The sequence below is a fragment of the Desmodus rotundus genome, chromosome 4 (genome assembly GCF_022682495.2).
Source record: "Desmodus rotundus isolate HL8 chromosome 4, HLdesRot8A.1, whole genome shotgun sequence".
In the NCBI taxonomy this organism is placed as follows: domain Eukaryota; kingdom Metazoa; phylum Chordata; class Mammalia; order Chiroptera; family Phyllostomidae; genus Desmodus; species Desmodus rotundus.
The window spans coordinates 6,268,820-6,283,223 of record NC_071390.1 but is presented as its reverse complement, the minus strand read 5'-3'; the positions used below and the strand labels follow the sequence as shown (position 1 = coordinate 6,283,223).

General features: G+C 55.6%; 1 protein-coding gene across 1 annotated transcript in view; it reads left to right on the top strand.

The window, feature by feature from the left end:
* Window positions 1-12,253, top strand: part of HTRA1 (HtrA serine peptidase 1) — a 46,721-nt gene extending 34,468 nt beyond the window's left edge. Inside the window, exons 4-9 of the mRNA XM_045191577.3 lie at window positions 4,858-5,052; window positions 6,003-6,035; window positions 7,368-7,482; window positions 8,663-8,720; window positions 10,173-10,268; window positions 11,576-12,253. Coding sequence (XP_045047512.1) covers window positions 4,858-5,052; window positions 6,003-6,035; window positions 7,368-7,482; window positions 8,663-8,720; window positions 10,173-10,268; window positions 11,576-11,744 — 666 coding nt within the window. The 3' untranslated portion in view covers window positions 11,745-12,253. The remainder of the gene's footprint in view (window positions 1-4,857; window positions 5,053-6,002; window positions 6,036-7,367; window positions 7,483-8,662; window positions 8,721-10,172; window positions 10,269-11,575) is intronic.
* The last annotated feature ends 2,151 nt before the right edge of the window (window positions 12,254-14,404 follow it).

Below are 14,404 nucleotides of genomic sequence, written 5' to 3'. Positions count from 1 at the left end.
CACCAGTGGGTGGATGAGGGCAACCTCATGCCTTGCTGCTGGCTGGTGACGCACGGGGAGGAATGTGCTGGGCCCTTCTGGATCCTCTGCTCTCTTGAACATACGTACAAGGTGAAAAGATCTTTCCTTCCCCTGGGCATTGTCACATCTTTACGTGATGCCTGGCATGGTGACGGCCATCTCGTGACTGTGAGAACAAGCCAGTCAGATAGAAGAAGGGAGCCTTGTCTTCTGTTGTCCTTGAGCCTTGGGAGTGACCGGCCCTGGCACCACCCTGCCCTTGAACCAGTGGCTACTTATTCCATTTCGAGTTGGGTTTTCTGTTACTTGCAGCTGAAAACAGCCTCATGGCTACCCCCAAGTCATTTTGGCTGTTGATCTATATTTAGCCCGCATGGAAGACTCTAGGCTGAGCTGACCTTGGAAATGGAGACTCGGACTTTGTCTCCTTCTACTGCCGTGCGCCCTGGTGGCTTGTGCAGCTCTCTGCCCATCAGACAGTGAGCCTGGAGGGCACGGGCAGGTTTCACCAGTCTTGGCGTTCACCGTGCCAGGCGCTTTGGAGATGCTGGGTGAGCACTGGTTGAGAAAGTTCCCTTTGGGGTTGGCAGTGTCCCCGGGAAGAGTGCCGCTGGGCCTGCTGGTCGTCGTTTGTTGTGATCTCAGTGAACGCCAAGAGCCTTCTTTAATCAGACCGGCCACCCACCTCCTCCAAGTTTTAGCATTAAATAGACCACACAGTTCACATCCTGCCTGCAGCTAGTGTTTAGTGATTTAACATACACCCGGTAAGTCAGGAGTCCGCACCCAGGACTTCTGACACCCTCCCCGGGCTCTTTCTCCATCAACGGGGGTGGCAGTTAGCTGACAGCTCAGGTATTAGGGGGACTCGTGTCTTCTTAGTCACTCTCGTTGGCTCTATTGTGAGGATGTTGTTCAGCATCGGTGAGGGCTACACCCTAGAGGACCCTCTCATCTGCTGCCTCCCAGGCTCCCCCCTCCCATGAGCACAAGAGTGGCCTGGAGGACTGGGCTGTCCCTCGTCCTAGAAGGACTTGGGCCAGTCCTGAGCTCCGGGCCTTCTGGGTGGGTCCTGAGGGCTCCAACGCAGCTCTGACGCAGAGCCTGGAAGCTTGGCCTTGGCCACGCAGGAGCTTTCCCAGCTCCCTGCTTTGATGGACTTGGGCTTGCATTTTCATCCCCCAAGGGGCTGGAGCAGCTGAGTGAGGAACAGAGCCTTGGCCTCCTTCACCCTCCCTCCCCCTGCTCTTTTCAACTGCCAGGTGGGGGAGGATGGTCTGCCTTCCACGCCTTCCATGCCTTCCACTTCGGAGGCCTGCGGGGAGGCTCCGGCGAGATGGCAGCGAGGCTTGGGAAGTGGCTGTTGGGAGGGGGACTGGCATCTCCAAGGTGGCTTGTGGCCGGGGCTGCCTCAGAAGAGCTCAGGTGGTGCCTGCGGCCAGGAGCCTGGGGGTGCTTTGATGCGGGTGGTGCAGGTACCCACCTGCAGATAGCAGCGCAGGGTCTGACCGGGAATAAGCAGCAGCATTTCACGTAGGCAGGTCGAGGCCAGGCGTGGCTTTGCACGTCTGGCGGTATCTGCATTTCATATGCCCGAGTTCCCATGTGGAGCGTACGTCTAGACAGCTATGGAATAAAATGCTCAATTACTGAGCAGGAATTTGGCCAGCCAACCTATAGCTGCATTGAGCAGACAGGCCTGAGGTGAGGAATGGGGTGGAGAATGAGCCCTGCTTGGCTCTGGGACAGATGGGGAACCTGATGCTTGTAGGGCAGCCGGCTCCCCAGAGCTGACCCTCAAAAGGCACTTCGACTGCAAGCAGAGCTGTAAACCTGGCTGGGCCACATCTCTGTCCCATGTCACTCCTTTGCAAAGGCTGCTGCCAACACTTAGAACCCTGGGTCACCATGCCCCAGGAGTGCGGGCCTCAGAGCTGGGGAGCCTGCCTTCCTGTTCAGCCAAGCCGCACATTGGCTGTGAGAAGTTGCTCCTCTGAGCCTCAGTTTCCACATCTGTGAAATGGGGGGAAGTGTGCTGTACATCCCCAGGTGGTCACGGGAGTGCTTTGTCATCTGGGCGGTAAACGGTTCGTTCCCTTCATACCGATTCAGGCTTCCTGTCACGCCCCTCCCCTTGTTGCATGTCTACTTGCTCTTTCTTACGATCGTCCTTCGTCATCTGTGAAACACTTGGGTGAATAAAGACTCACACAAGGTGAGGACTGGCACTGCCCACTGGCGCAGCTTCGACTAACCAGCCCTTGTGACCTGCACTTCCTCCTCTGCACTCCGTGAAGATCGGTTTTCAGGAGTCTCTGGGCTGCATCGCTGATGTCCACTTGTCCACAGGGTTCCCTGGGCGGCCCCTGGAGGCCTGGCCCTGCCCAGCCAGCGTGGCTGAGCAGGCCCTGGATGTTCTCCCCTCGAGGGGGTCTCCCTGGGTCCTCACTGTTCATCACACGCCCGCCTCAAGCGTTTGCCTCCTTCCCTGTGTCCGGGCCTGAGCTCAGACTTGGAGAAGGAGAGCTCCGGAGAGCCCTGTCTCTGGCTGCTCTGCCTTCTGAACACCCTGAGGCCTGGGAGCCTGTGTCTGGCTGCCTGCCCAGGGCACGGGGGTGGGGGGCAGTGTGGAGGTGGAGTGGCAAGTGACTTTCTGGTGTGGTTCCCAGCTTGTGGCTGAACTGATGTGGACCAAGCCCACCTTGCTGTATTTGAACTTGATCGAGTGCACCGAAGTGGGTGAAAAGCCATTGGTTATCTTGGGCAGCCAGGGGGACCCAGGCCCAGGGGCCTTCACTGCAGTGTCCCCTCACTTCCCCCACCAGCCCAGCCCTGAAGGTTGTTCCCAGGCCCTGAAGGAGCAGTAGTGTCCCCTGGGGGCCTCCCCATCACTGACGCCGACTCCTTCCCGCCCACCCTCTGCCCAGCGACTGTTGGATGAGGTCATTCCTGGCAGGGGTGGCTGGCGTGGGCCCAGAGTAAACAGGCCGTGCTGAGCTCACTGGTGTGCCTGGATGCTGATGAGCCTGGGCGGGGAGGGGGGCACAGGGCTGTAGGCCTGCCCCCCTCCAGAGCAGCACCGTGCTCTCTGGCCTCAGGTGACCCCAAGGTCAAAGAGTCACTGTCAGCGCAGACCTGTGGCACCAGCCTTCTCCTGTGGGGAGTGCTGGGTGACCTGGACTAACTTGTAGGAGTTTAGTTGGTGAGGTTTCTGCCACTGCGTCTGCCCAGGCCCTGATGCTAATAACGACAACCAGCACTTCTGCGATGCTTATGGGACCACTTACGTGATGCTTAAAACGAGCCAGGCACTTACTCAAAGGGCTGTTCAGATCTCACGTCGCTGAATTCTTACAGCTTACCGATGAGATGGGTGTGCGACATGGTCCCCATTTTCCAGATGGGGACACTGAGGACCCAGGATCCGAAGCTCAGGCTGGGATCTGGTCAGGCAGCCCTGCCAGGGGTCTGTGCTCTCGGCCACTGTGCTTGATGGGGCCTCTCAGGGTGTGCCGACGGAGGGGCATCCCTTCTCCTACCTCTCCCTTACAGTCCCCTTCAAGGCTCAGACCCTTCCTTCAGTGTTCCTTTCTCCTCCGTGACCTTGCTGGCCCAGCAGCTCCCCTCCCTTATTGGGGTGGGGAGGGGCGTCTTGGTGGCAAGGTGCTGCTCTGTGTGGTGGCTGAGAGTCTGGGGCCAGGGTCACAGCCCTTCACTATCTCAAGTCATCCACTTGCTCGGAGCCTCAGTTTCTTCATCTGTTAAATGGGCCCCTGTCACCCTGCCTTATCAGCTGGTGTCTTCTCCGTCCCTGGCAGAGGACATGCTGAAGCCCTGCTGGTTTCCTCCCACCTAACCTTGCCGACCCCCTTGCTCCTTTCTATTTTGAGATGGACAAACAGGAGGAGCCTTGCATTGCAATTCGTGTGAGGCCTGGGCCAGACCGCTGCCTTCTGGGCCTGGTCCACATTGTTTGGGGCAGCTGCTTGTTTCGACTCAGAGAACAAAGGGAAAAAGAGCTCCTTGGCTCTAGGGAGGAAGGGAGGAAGGGAGGGCCTAAGGCCGCCCTGATGGGTTCCATTTTTGTTTGAACTCCACCTTGTGCGCTTGTTTGGGGCTTCGACTCTGCCGAACCTTCACAGGGCATCCAGGATCGGGCTCGTTGAGCTAATCTGCCTGCCCAGGCCAGGAGCAGAGGTGGTTCGGAGGAACTTCGCAGACAAGGAGAGTGCCCACCTTGTGGGTTGTGATGCCTTGCTGCCCCATCCCCATCTCTGCCCCTCACCAGAATGGCCACGTACTCGGCACAGGACGCACCAGTCTCAGTCGGCGCAGCCCCAGCCCTGGGTGCTCCCGACTGCCCAGGGCTCAGGAGGATGCACCTGTGATGGGGTGGGCCGCTCCAGCCTGCCCCTTCCACCCAGCGGTGTGTGGGCTCAGCGTCCTCCCTGGGCTTCGAGCTCCAGGGTAACCCCAGGCAGTCTTGCCCCAAATCTGCAATCTGCAATCTGTCTCCCTCTGTCTCCTGGTCTCAAGGTTTCTGGGTAAGTCTGTGCAGGTAGCTTCAAGACCTGCCCAGCCCCTATGGTGACCTTTGGTAACCTTTCCACGTTTTCCTTGGCACGTGGCTTCAGAGCTCATATGGCTCTGGCCACGTGTTGGTTATTTCGGGTAGGCGGGGCCATGTGGCTCTGCCCCCTGAAGGGGCGTGGGACTGACCCGGGTTTCCGCAGGGCCTCGCGTGTCTGAGTGCCCGCCATGGCTCAGCGTGCACGACCTCTGTGCGCGTGTCCGTTCTGTTAACCAAACGCAGCGACGCCAACCTTGTGGTTGCAGGGGAAGCTGCCCGTGCTGCTGCTCGGCCGCTCCTCGGAGCTGCGGCCGGGGGAGTTCGTGGTCGCCATCGGAAGCCCGTTTTCCCTACAAAACACTGTCACCACCGGGATCGTCAGCACCACCCAGCGTGGCGGCAAAGAGCTGGGGCTCCGGAACTCAGACATGGATTACATCCAGACAGATGCCATCATCAACGTGAGCACCCCCGCGGCCGCCTGCTGGGGTCAGGCCGGTGTTTAGAAAGTCGGGCTTAGGAACCAGGGGTGGGGTCCGACCCTCAAGGTGCTGCACAGGGAGTTTCCTTTGAACCCTAGCGCAGATGAGGCTGCGGGCAGGTCCTCGGCCCCTTAGCCCTCCCCAGGAACTGATGTGAAGGGGACTTTAGATTTGTCAAGGTCTGCAGCCTGGAGGAGCTCCCCCTCCCCTAGTGGCAGCGGACCCTTGTGGGTGCTGCTATGGCAGCCTGGTGGCCGGGGGATACTCACCCTGGCACAGGCCCTGCAGTGCCAGGAGGGGTTTGCTGTGCCTTGGGGTGCCACGTGAGCATTACCCCTCCACTGTCCAATGCCTGACCAGGCCAGGGGTTGCTCCACATGATCTCAGAAGTGGAATCTTTTTAAAGTCACATTTTTCCACTTCAGTTATCTCCCAGTAGGATTGACGTTTGTAAAAAGCAATGTCTTTTCCCCCTACATCCGTCTAAAATAAATAAGAAACACAGCATTTTGTGTACTTGCTGCCTCTGATAGGCTTTGCTCCCAAGCTTTCTGGTGGTCCGCATGAAGTAATGGGAAGAGAACAAGCCACGTGGGTTTCCAGCCCCCGCAGAAAGTAGGGATCACACAGATGGGGGGCCGTGCAGATTGGAGCGCCGGTGGGCCACCGGGCTGCGTCCACGAGAAAGTGGTGTTGGGTGTTTTAGGGAGTTCATAGTTGGCCTCTGAGCTTTGGAGGAAAAAAAATTCACTTATGGCATATCTAAAACTTTCTGAAAATGGTTTAGGTCCCTTTTCTCCCAGCAAAATATTAGGGTGATAGGAACAAAACACAGGAAAGAATCTGTACTCAGGAACCTGGCAGGAGGGAAGTAGATTGGAGCATGGAAGGATACAAACTCTAACCTTTTCATTTTTGCTTAATTTCAGTATGGAAACTCAGGAGGCCCATTAGTAAACCTGGTAAGGCTCTTTTTAAAAATCTGTGTATATGCTTTTTTGGGTTTTTTTTTTTTGCTTTCTTTTCAGACATGAACTTGCCCGGCATATTAGTTCTTTTAAAGTGAAATCTATGAATATACTGTATCCTTGCAAATTACCCTTCCTATCTTTCTGGACAGAGTAAGGTATGCGGGAGCCTGGGGTTGTAAGTTACGCCAGGGGACACGCTTGTGTTTCCAAGTCATGAGTAAATGCAGTGGAATTCGGGTCCCCTGCTGGAGTAGCAGAAGGAGCAGGCCTTTATTCTGAAGGTGTCAGCAGTTCTGACCTGTCCCAGAAGGACATCGCCTTCAGACAAGCCTCCAGGCTGCTGGAGGAGCCGTCTTGGCTTGTCTGCAGTCTTTGTCTTGGCCGGGAGCCCTCCCTTCAGGCCTGGCTGGAATGAGGAGTTACCCCACTGTCAAAGATGTCACTTAAGCCTCAGAATCAGACTGTCAGAGCCAGGGCACAGCTAAAAGTCACCCAGCTCAACTCTCATCTACGAGTGACGCAACCGAGGCCATCTTTAGCAAGGCCTTGGACAGCCACGCCTCCTCCAGGGTCCCTCGGGGTTGGGGATGGCGTTCTTAGTACTACAGGGCTATGGGGAGTGTACAAGGAGTGATTTATACTCTCTTGGCCGGTTTCCCTTTCAAGCCGGAGTTGAACAAACCATTTACCGAGAGTATTCAGAATAATGGTTGCATGGCGTGAGGTGAGGTGAGCCTGTTATTCCCGGATATCCGATTGAGTGGCGTTGACTAAACTGGATTTATCTGGAATCAAAGCACGCCCTGTAGACTGGCTTCTTCCATGACTTCAAGCTAGTCCCAGACAAGCAGAGGAAATGAGGCTGCTGTGCGCCCCCGGCCCCGCCCGCCTCTGCCCCAGGCTGCTGTCTGAAACTGCATTTCTGGGAACGGAGCAGGTCAGCCTGATCCTCCCGGGAGCAGCAGAGGAATCCCGAGGTCAGGGAAATGGGAGAAGCAGGGGGTGTGGACAGCCACCTGAAGGACTCGGAGGTTTGGGGACCCTTCCCCGTGAAAAATCAAACATGTGTCCTGAAACTGTGTGTCCGAGGCAGTTTTTACTGTATGGTGGGCCCTGAGGACGAGCCCAGAGAGTGGGTCTGCCCTGGCTGAGCGTGACTTAGTGATGCCTGTCCCCTGGGACCCCGAAACACCCTCCCGCCAACCCCCTGCCCCGTCCCACTCAAAGACGACTTCTCCCATATGGGTCCTCCATTCTCTCTCGGTGGGCATCTTCAGGTAGACCTCTATGGGTTCAATAAGCCATTTCTGTCTTGCTTTTCAGGATGGGGAAGTGATTGGCATCAACACTCTGAAAGTGACAGCCGGAATCTCCTTTGCCATTCCGTCTGATAAGATTAAGAAGTTCCTAACAGAGTCACATGACCGACAGGCCAAAGGTAAAGAGACCCCCCCCCCCCCCCCCCGCAGCCAGTGGGAGGGGCAGCGGAGGCTTGGCCGCTCCTCCGGGACTTGGGGCAGGAGAATGACACACCTGAAGACCCCCAGGACTTTGAGGGAGGAAAAGGGCTGCACGGGGTAAAGCCCCGGTATTAGGTCACAGAGATTTGCCATGTTTGACCTAAGATCACAGACGTTTCATACAGGTTCATGTGTGCCAGGCACGATCCTGGGTGATTCCTAAATATCGATTCATGTTTCGCTTGCGTCATTTAGTTCCTGTGCCCTCTCGGGAGGGGATCATTAGTTCCATTTTACTGAGGAGAAAGCTGAGATGCGGGGAGGTTATTCCACAAGTGTTTATGGACCCATCTGCCCAGGGTCAAGCTAGGGGTCCCTTGCAGGGGTGATGTTTACCTTCTACCTGGGGAACGGGGAGGCTGACAGTGACCGAGCAAACAAGAGGGTTTCAGACAGCAGGAAGTGCTTCCTAGAACACGAAGCAGGGTAGTGGCTAGGGAGCCAGTGGGGAGGTGCAGCCAGTGGAGACGGCTTGTAAGCAGAGGCCTGAAGGAGAGGGAGCCAGCAAGTAGGGATGTGGGGGGAGAGCGTCCTGACAGAGGACCAGCGGGTCCCAGGCTTCCGCCCTGGGCATAGCTAGTGAGCCCAGGGCCTGAGATCAGGCCTGGCAGCCAGAGGCGGTAAGTGCGTGGGTATGGAGCGAAGCCCACCAGGGTCACCACTGGCTGGGGTGAGGAGCACGTTAGCTTCAGGGTGGACAGCGATGTTAAGATCTGGTTGATATCTTTGAAAGGTCACTCTCTGGGCTGGGAGGTGACTCAGCTGGAGGGGTAGGTGGCAGACCAGGCAAGAGGCTGTCCTAGTCACCCAGGCCAGGGCGGAGGGATGGGACCACATCTGGGTTTATAGGAAGGCTGGACCCTTATCAGGCGTCAGGATGGCGCCAGGGAGGAATCAAGGACCACACCTAGGTTTTTAGCCATTAACTGAAGTGACAGGACTTTCCAAGGTCCCACAGCCAAATCTGAACCTCAGTCTCAGTCTGTGTCCCCATGACCCTGACCTCCACTGCAAGCTGGGGGTTGGACCTCATGGCTCCTGGTGTCCCCAGAACACCCACCAACTGGGCTGCCCTCTGTTGTCCTTTTGTCCCACCAGGCAAAGCCATCACTAAGAAGAAGTATATTGGCATCCGAATGATGTCACTCACATCCAGGTGGGTAACAGGATGTATGTGTGTCTATGTCCGAAGTGTAAATGAACCTGAACTTCAGGAGGTGCTGGCTGGCACCCCTAAAAGAGAAACACTACACTGCCTTAAGATCTCTGAGTTTCTGGTTAAAACTGTGTAACATTAGGAAAGAGAGAAGGGGTCGTTATCCTTGACCTCTTGTTTTACGTTTCAGTTTGTTTTTATGTTCTGAAAAGGTCCTTCTAGAACATTCTGCCCTCCTCTTTGAAGGCCGGTCAGAACAGCAGGTGGTGTTGGTCACTCTCCCTCAGGCCTTGCTTTCACCACTTGCTCTGTTGAAACCCACATTCCGGGAGTGCCCCAGGCGCCTCCCTCCGCCGCAGCATGCCCAGCCGGTCACTGCTCTGCCGCCTGTGGGCCGAGGCTCCAGGAATGCCAGGCCAGGCCCACAGGTTGATGGGCTTGTTTTTCTGAGCTGGTGGAAGTTGGGGCATGTGGCTGCCAGGCCCGTAACATGCTGGTGTTTTTCACCCTTGATGAAGAAATCTGATGTAATCACACGAGTGCTGGTAACTAAGGGCGTGGTTGAAATTGTTGTAGGTAAACTCAGCAAAGGGCAGAGCATGTTCATATAGACATTACTATATTATTAATATAATTAATTAACTATGAATTAACTGTGAACCCGTATGAGAGGCTAGGTACATGTTATGAATGCTGGTACCTTTCGTAGCCAAGACTAAAATGGGCAGCAGTTCTGGCCTTGAACGATGGGAGACAGAGGTGTCAGCCTGGGGTCAGGCCTCCTGGGTTCTCGTCCGAGCTCTGCCACTTCCTGCTTTGTGACTCGGAGACTGATGTGGCCTCGGAAGGCCTCCGTTTCCTGCTGTCTGGGGTGAGGATAACTTTGCAGGCATTTGGGTGTGTGACGGGGACCGAGTGATTTAATGTGTGTCCAGGCTTGGGTCAGTGGGTGGTGACAATGAGCACAGCCACAGTGACGCTAGCTGCTGTTTGTCACCTGCTTGCTCTGTGTCAGGCCCTGGGCCTGGTGCTGTAGGCAGATGGTTCCATCTAATCCTCCCAACAACCCCCATCACAGAGCAAAGCCATGATCCCTCTTATGCATTTGAGAAAACTAAGGCACAGAGAGGTTAAGCTACTGCCCAAGATCACACAGAAAGTGGCAGAACTGAGGCTGCAGACCAGCTAACTGCTATCCCATGCTGACTCCTTGAGTGGTAGCTACTATCAGTTAATTAATAAAATTGATAATAATGATGAAACATTTCTCTTGCTGTTACCTGGTAAATCTCCGAGTCTCGTAGACAAACAATTTAAAGCAGAATCAGGACTCCTGGAGGAATTTTACCTTAGACTCAGGGACAGGAGGAGAAGCTGGGTGGGAGTCGGGTCTCCGCAGTGGAAGGCCTGTTGGTGCTTAATGTTAACACGGGGGCTTTTTCTCCTGAACAGCAAAGCCAAGGAGCTGAAGGACCGCCACCGAGACTTCCCGGATGTGCTTTCAGGCGCATATATCATCGAAGTGATTCCTGACACCCCGGCGGAAGCGTGAGTTAGAATTCCTTTCCCTTTTCCGAATTCCCTGTGGTCCCTGGGGGTTGTGGGAGGGGCCGTGCACTTTTCAGGTCAGCTCAGGTGATTGTGAGGATCCGGGACAAAATGGCCAGACATCCTTGGTCAGTCCTGCCTGTTGGGCCTTCTGACCTGGTTCCGCTTAGGACTCACCAGCAAAAGGGAGCTGCCTGCCTTCCAAAGTCCTCGATTCACGAGGGCTCATCCAGATGGAAGGAGCTACTGACTCACATTGAGTCTCCCGGACAGGCCGGGCTGGGGAGGAGCGTTTAAGGAACAGGGCCCCCGAGACCCCCAGCCGTGCCCTGCTCTGGGCTTCGGGATGCACCTCCTCCTTCTCTAACCGCATCTGTTGTGGGTCCGGCCATGCCGTAGCTCTAGAAGAATAACCAAGTACCAGCAGCGAAGTCAGATGAAAAGAAGTACCCCGTCAGGGTTTGTCACCTGCACTGACCTAACACCCAGAGGAAAGCGGCAGACCAGGGCCAGCAAGCTTCCCTGGGGGCCGGGTTGGGTGGGCTGCCTGCTTTCATACCACCCGTACGTTAAGAATAGGTTTTGCATTTTAAATGTTTGAAAACACTTTAAATAAGAATAGTATTTTATGACACATGAACATTATGTGAAATTCCGTGTCCGTATGTGAAGATTCCACGGGAACACAGCCCTGCCCGACACATGAAATGTTGTCGATGGGGCTTTGGGGTTAACAGCAGAGGCGAGTTGTGACAGAGACAGTAAGGCCTGCAGAGACTAAGCTGTTTCCTGTCTGCCCCTTTGCAGGAGTGGTTAGCTGGCCCCAGTGCTAGACCATTAAGGACGGTGGCAGCTTGTTCGATGCTCTCATACATAAGAGCTACAGTTACAGCGACAAAGACATGCAAGAAGTGTCCCATGAGAACCATTCCACCCATCCCTGTAGGAACAGTTCTCCGGGTTGTGACGCCCATTACAAGAGAGTTGGCCTTGGCCACGGCACGTGGCAGGTGGAATATGGAAGGAGGCGCACCTTTGCCTCCTTTGTGACCAGTCTGCCATGGGTCACACGAGTGCTGGTAGGCATTTCTGCAGGGGACATGACAATTTGTCCTAAAGATCTCAAAAGGAAATAATGCAGCCACTTCAGTGGTGTGAGTCACATGAGTTCACCACCACCCACCCTGTTTGCCCTGGGCTTCTAGGTCTTAAGCTGCGCCTCAGCCAATGTCAAGTTGGTCACCTTTCATGGCAGTTAGACCATGGAAGAAGGGAAGCATTACAGTTGTTTTCTCCTTGTGTTGCAGGGGTGGGCTCAAGGAGAATGATGTCATCATTAGCATCAATGGACAGTCGGTGGTCTCCGCCAATGACGTCAGTGACGTCATTAAAAAGGAGAGCACTCTGCACATGGTTGTACGCCGGGGCAATGAAGACGTGATGCTCACGGTGACCCCTGAAGAAATCGACCCATAGGCAGAGGCATGAGCTGGACTTCATGTTTCCTTCAAAGACTCCTCCGTGGACAATGCGTGGTGACTCTGGGCTGGTGGCACGGGACACCCAAGACTTTGACCGCCATGTTGCTTGTTCAGCAGAAACACCCTGGCCAACAGACTTCTCCTTGGTAGCGTGCAGGCAAAACCCATGTAACTTGTAGGTCCGCAGGCAGAGACCCGCCCTGCCGTTTCGTATGTATGCAGTGTGCTGCTTCTCGCCAGCTTGGACTGTTCCTGCTTAGACGGCCACCTTTTGTCTCCTTTAACTGAGTCATCATCCCAGTCCCGGGAAGGCCCCGTGGGAGCCACTGTGGCCCTGGGCATGGTATGCTTTCCTCTGAGTCAGCGCCCAGAGGAGGTAGATGCCGAGACCGCAGGAGGGCAGACGCTGGCTTCTACCAGAGCCAAAGTCGCCTCTCTGGGCCACCTCCTCAGAACTGGGAGCCCAGTGACTTTGAGTTTGAGCTATTAAAGTACTTCTTCATACTTTGCTCTCTGATGTGCTTCCTTTCCTTTCCTCTGAACAGCTGGTTGTGGTGTCTTGGAGGTGGTTATAGGGTCAGTGGGCTCCTCATGCAACCGCGTTGCCCACACAGGGCTGAACTTGGAGTCTTGGCAGTTATTTCCGAGTCACCCTGTGGGGCTTACTGGTGTCACGAACGTCCATGCCCAGCTGCCCTGGCTTCATGAAATTGGACTTGAGGGCAGTTGCACTTGCGCCTGGAGCTTTCAAACTAAAAGGAGTCTGTTGACCTCATACACAATGCAGTCAGTCAACACAGGTGTTCTGGGCCCCCGCTCTGTGCCAGGCTCGGGACTCAGGGTACAGGCATGAATGCAGAGCAGGACGGACCCAGCCCCTCTCTCCCCAGAATTCAGTCAAGAAGCCAGGTCTTTTTTTTTTTTTTTGAAAGGGAGACACTGCAGGAGACTGGGATGCAAGGCGAAACTGTCCTAAGTCCCCAGAATGCACAGGCTGAAGCCAATTCCGCTTGTACTGGGCTCTGAAATAAAAAGTAGACCATAAGCCTTGGGGGTGGAGAGCAGGGCGGCCCTGGAAGTGGCCTGGAGCAGGCACAGCCTCAGGCAGCTTGAGGCATGTCTGTCTCCACAGAGGCTTCCAGGGGTTTGGGGAGCTGGACCCAAGAAGCCTGTTGCAAAACGTTAGCTTGAAAGTCTGCGCAGGCCTAAGTCCCGTGGGAACGCACACCAGAGGGGGCATGTTTGCACCAAGAGCAGGTCAACAGCCCTCTAAGAGTCAGCAGGCAAAAGGAGGGTCTTGGACTGGATGGAGGTTCAGTTCTCCAGACGGGAGCTGAGCCCTTCCTGGACCGATAGGACACTAGGCTCTCTGAGATCGATTCAGAACAGGAGAAGCTGTGGAAGGGCCACGGCCCAAGTGAAAGGGAGGAACAATCCAATTCAGCAAAGGCCGCGTCAATGCTGACGTGAGGCAGCTGAGCAGCTGTGTCCGCTGCATCCCGGCACATCCCTCTTCCTTCCGCTCAGATGACCTCATAGGGTCCGGAAGGAGCTGGTAAGTCCTTTCGCTGCTGGCGTTCCCTCCCTGTGCATTGAAAGGGGATGATGACTCAGAGCGGGGCCTGTGGCTCCAGACCCTCCTCCTCAGCTGTTTGGCCTGTGGGCCTCTCCCCTGGGTGGTCCCCGGGGCTGAGGTACAGCCACCGGTGGGGAGGATGCGCTGGGTGGTGCTGGGGTCAGAGCCAGCCCCGGCCTGCGCCCATCTCTCTCCAGCCTGTCACGCTTGGGAAGTTACAGATGGTCCCTCTGGAAGAAATTAGCCTGGCAGCCGACTGGCCTGAGTCCTCTGTCAACACTCAGCAACATGTCCCTGAGCTTCAGCGGTTCTGGGTGGGGTCAGAGATTTGCCTGCATGTGCGGTGACACCCAAGGCCACAGACATGGCAGCTTGGCACAGTTGTTGGGGCATCGTGAGTTTGGCCCCATGGCTGCACCGCCCTGCGGAGTCCTGGGCCCTGTGGGAGCTGCACTGCCCTGTGGGGCCGCTCGCCCAGCATCCCGCACTCATCCTTGCTGCTTTCGCAGACCTCCCAGGATAGATGTTTCTTCTTCATCTTCCTTTAAAAAAAAAAAGATTTTAGAGAGAGGAGCAGGGAGGGAGAAAAGAGGGAGGGAAGCGTCGATGTGAGGGAGGTGCGAGAGAGAAATATTGATGAGTTGCTACTCGTTCGCACCCCGCCCAAGGACCGAACCTGCAACCCAGGCATGTGCCTGACTGGGAATCAAACCAGCGACCTTTCGCTTTCTGGGACGACACCCAACCAACTGAGCCCCACCAGGCAGGCCCGTTTCTCCTTGGTTTGGGCTGATGGAGGCTTTTGTAACACCGATAAGCCTTAAACCTGGGAGGCAGAGCTGACTTGAAAAACCATGGCTTTTGGAACTAGAAGGACTGACTTCAACGCTACTGCTGGTATATTACTGTGTGACTTTTGAGCCAGCTACTTCACCTCTCTTTGCCTGTCCCCATCTGTAAAATGGGGATAATCACCACACCCACTTCCTGTGGCCGTTCTGGGGATTAAATGGATCAATACGTGGCACTGGGTGAGTGCCCACAGAACTAGCAGCAGATGTGCTGTGCACCGATGCTTC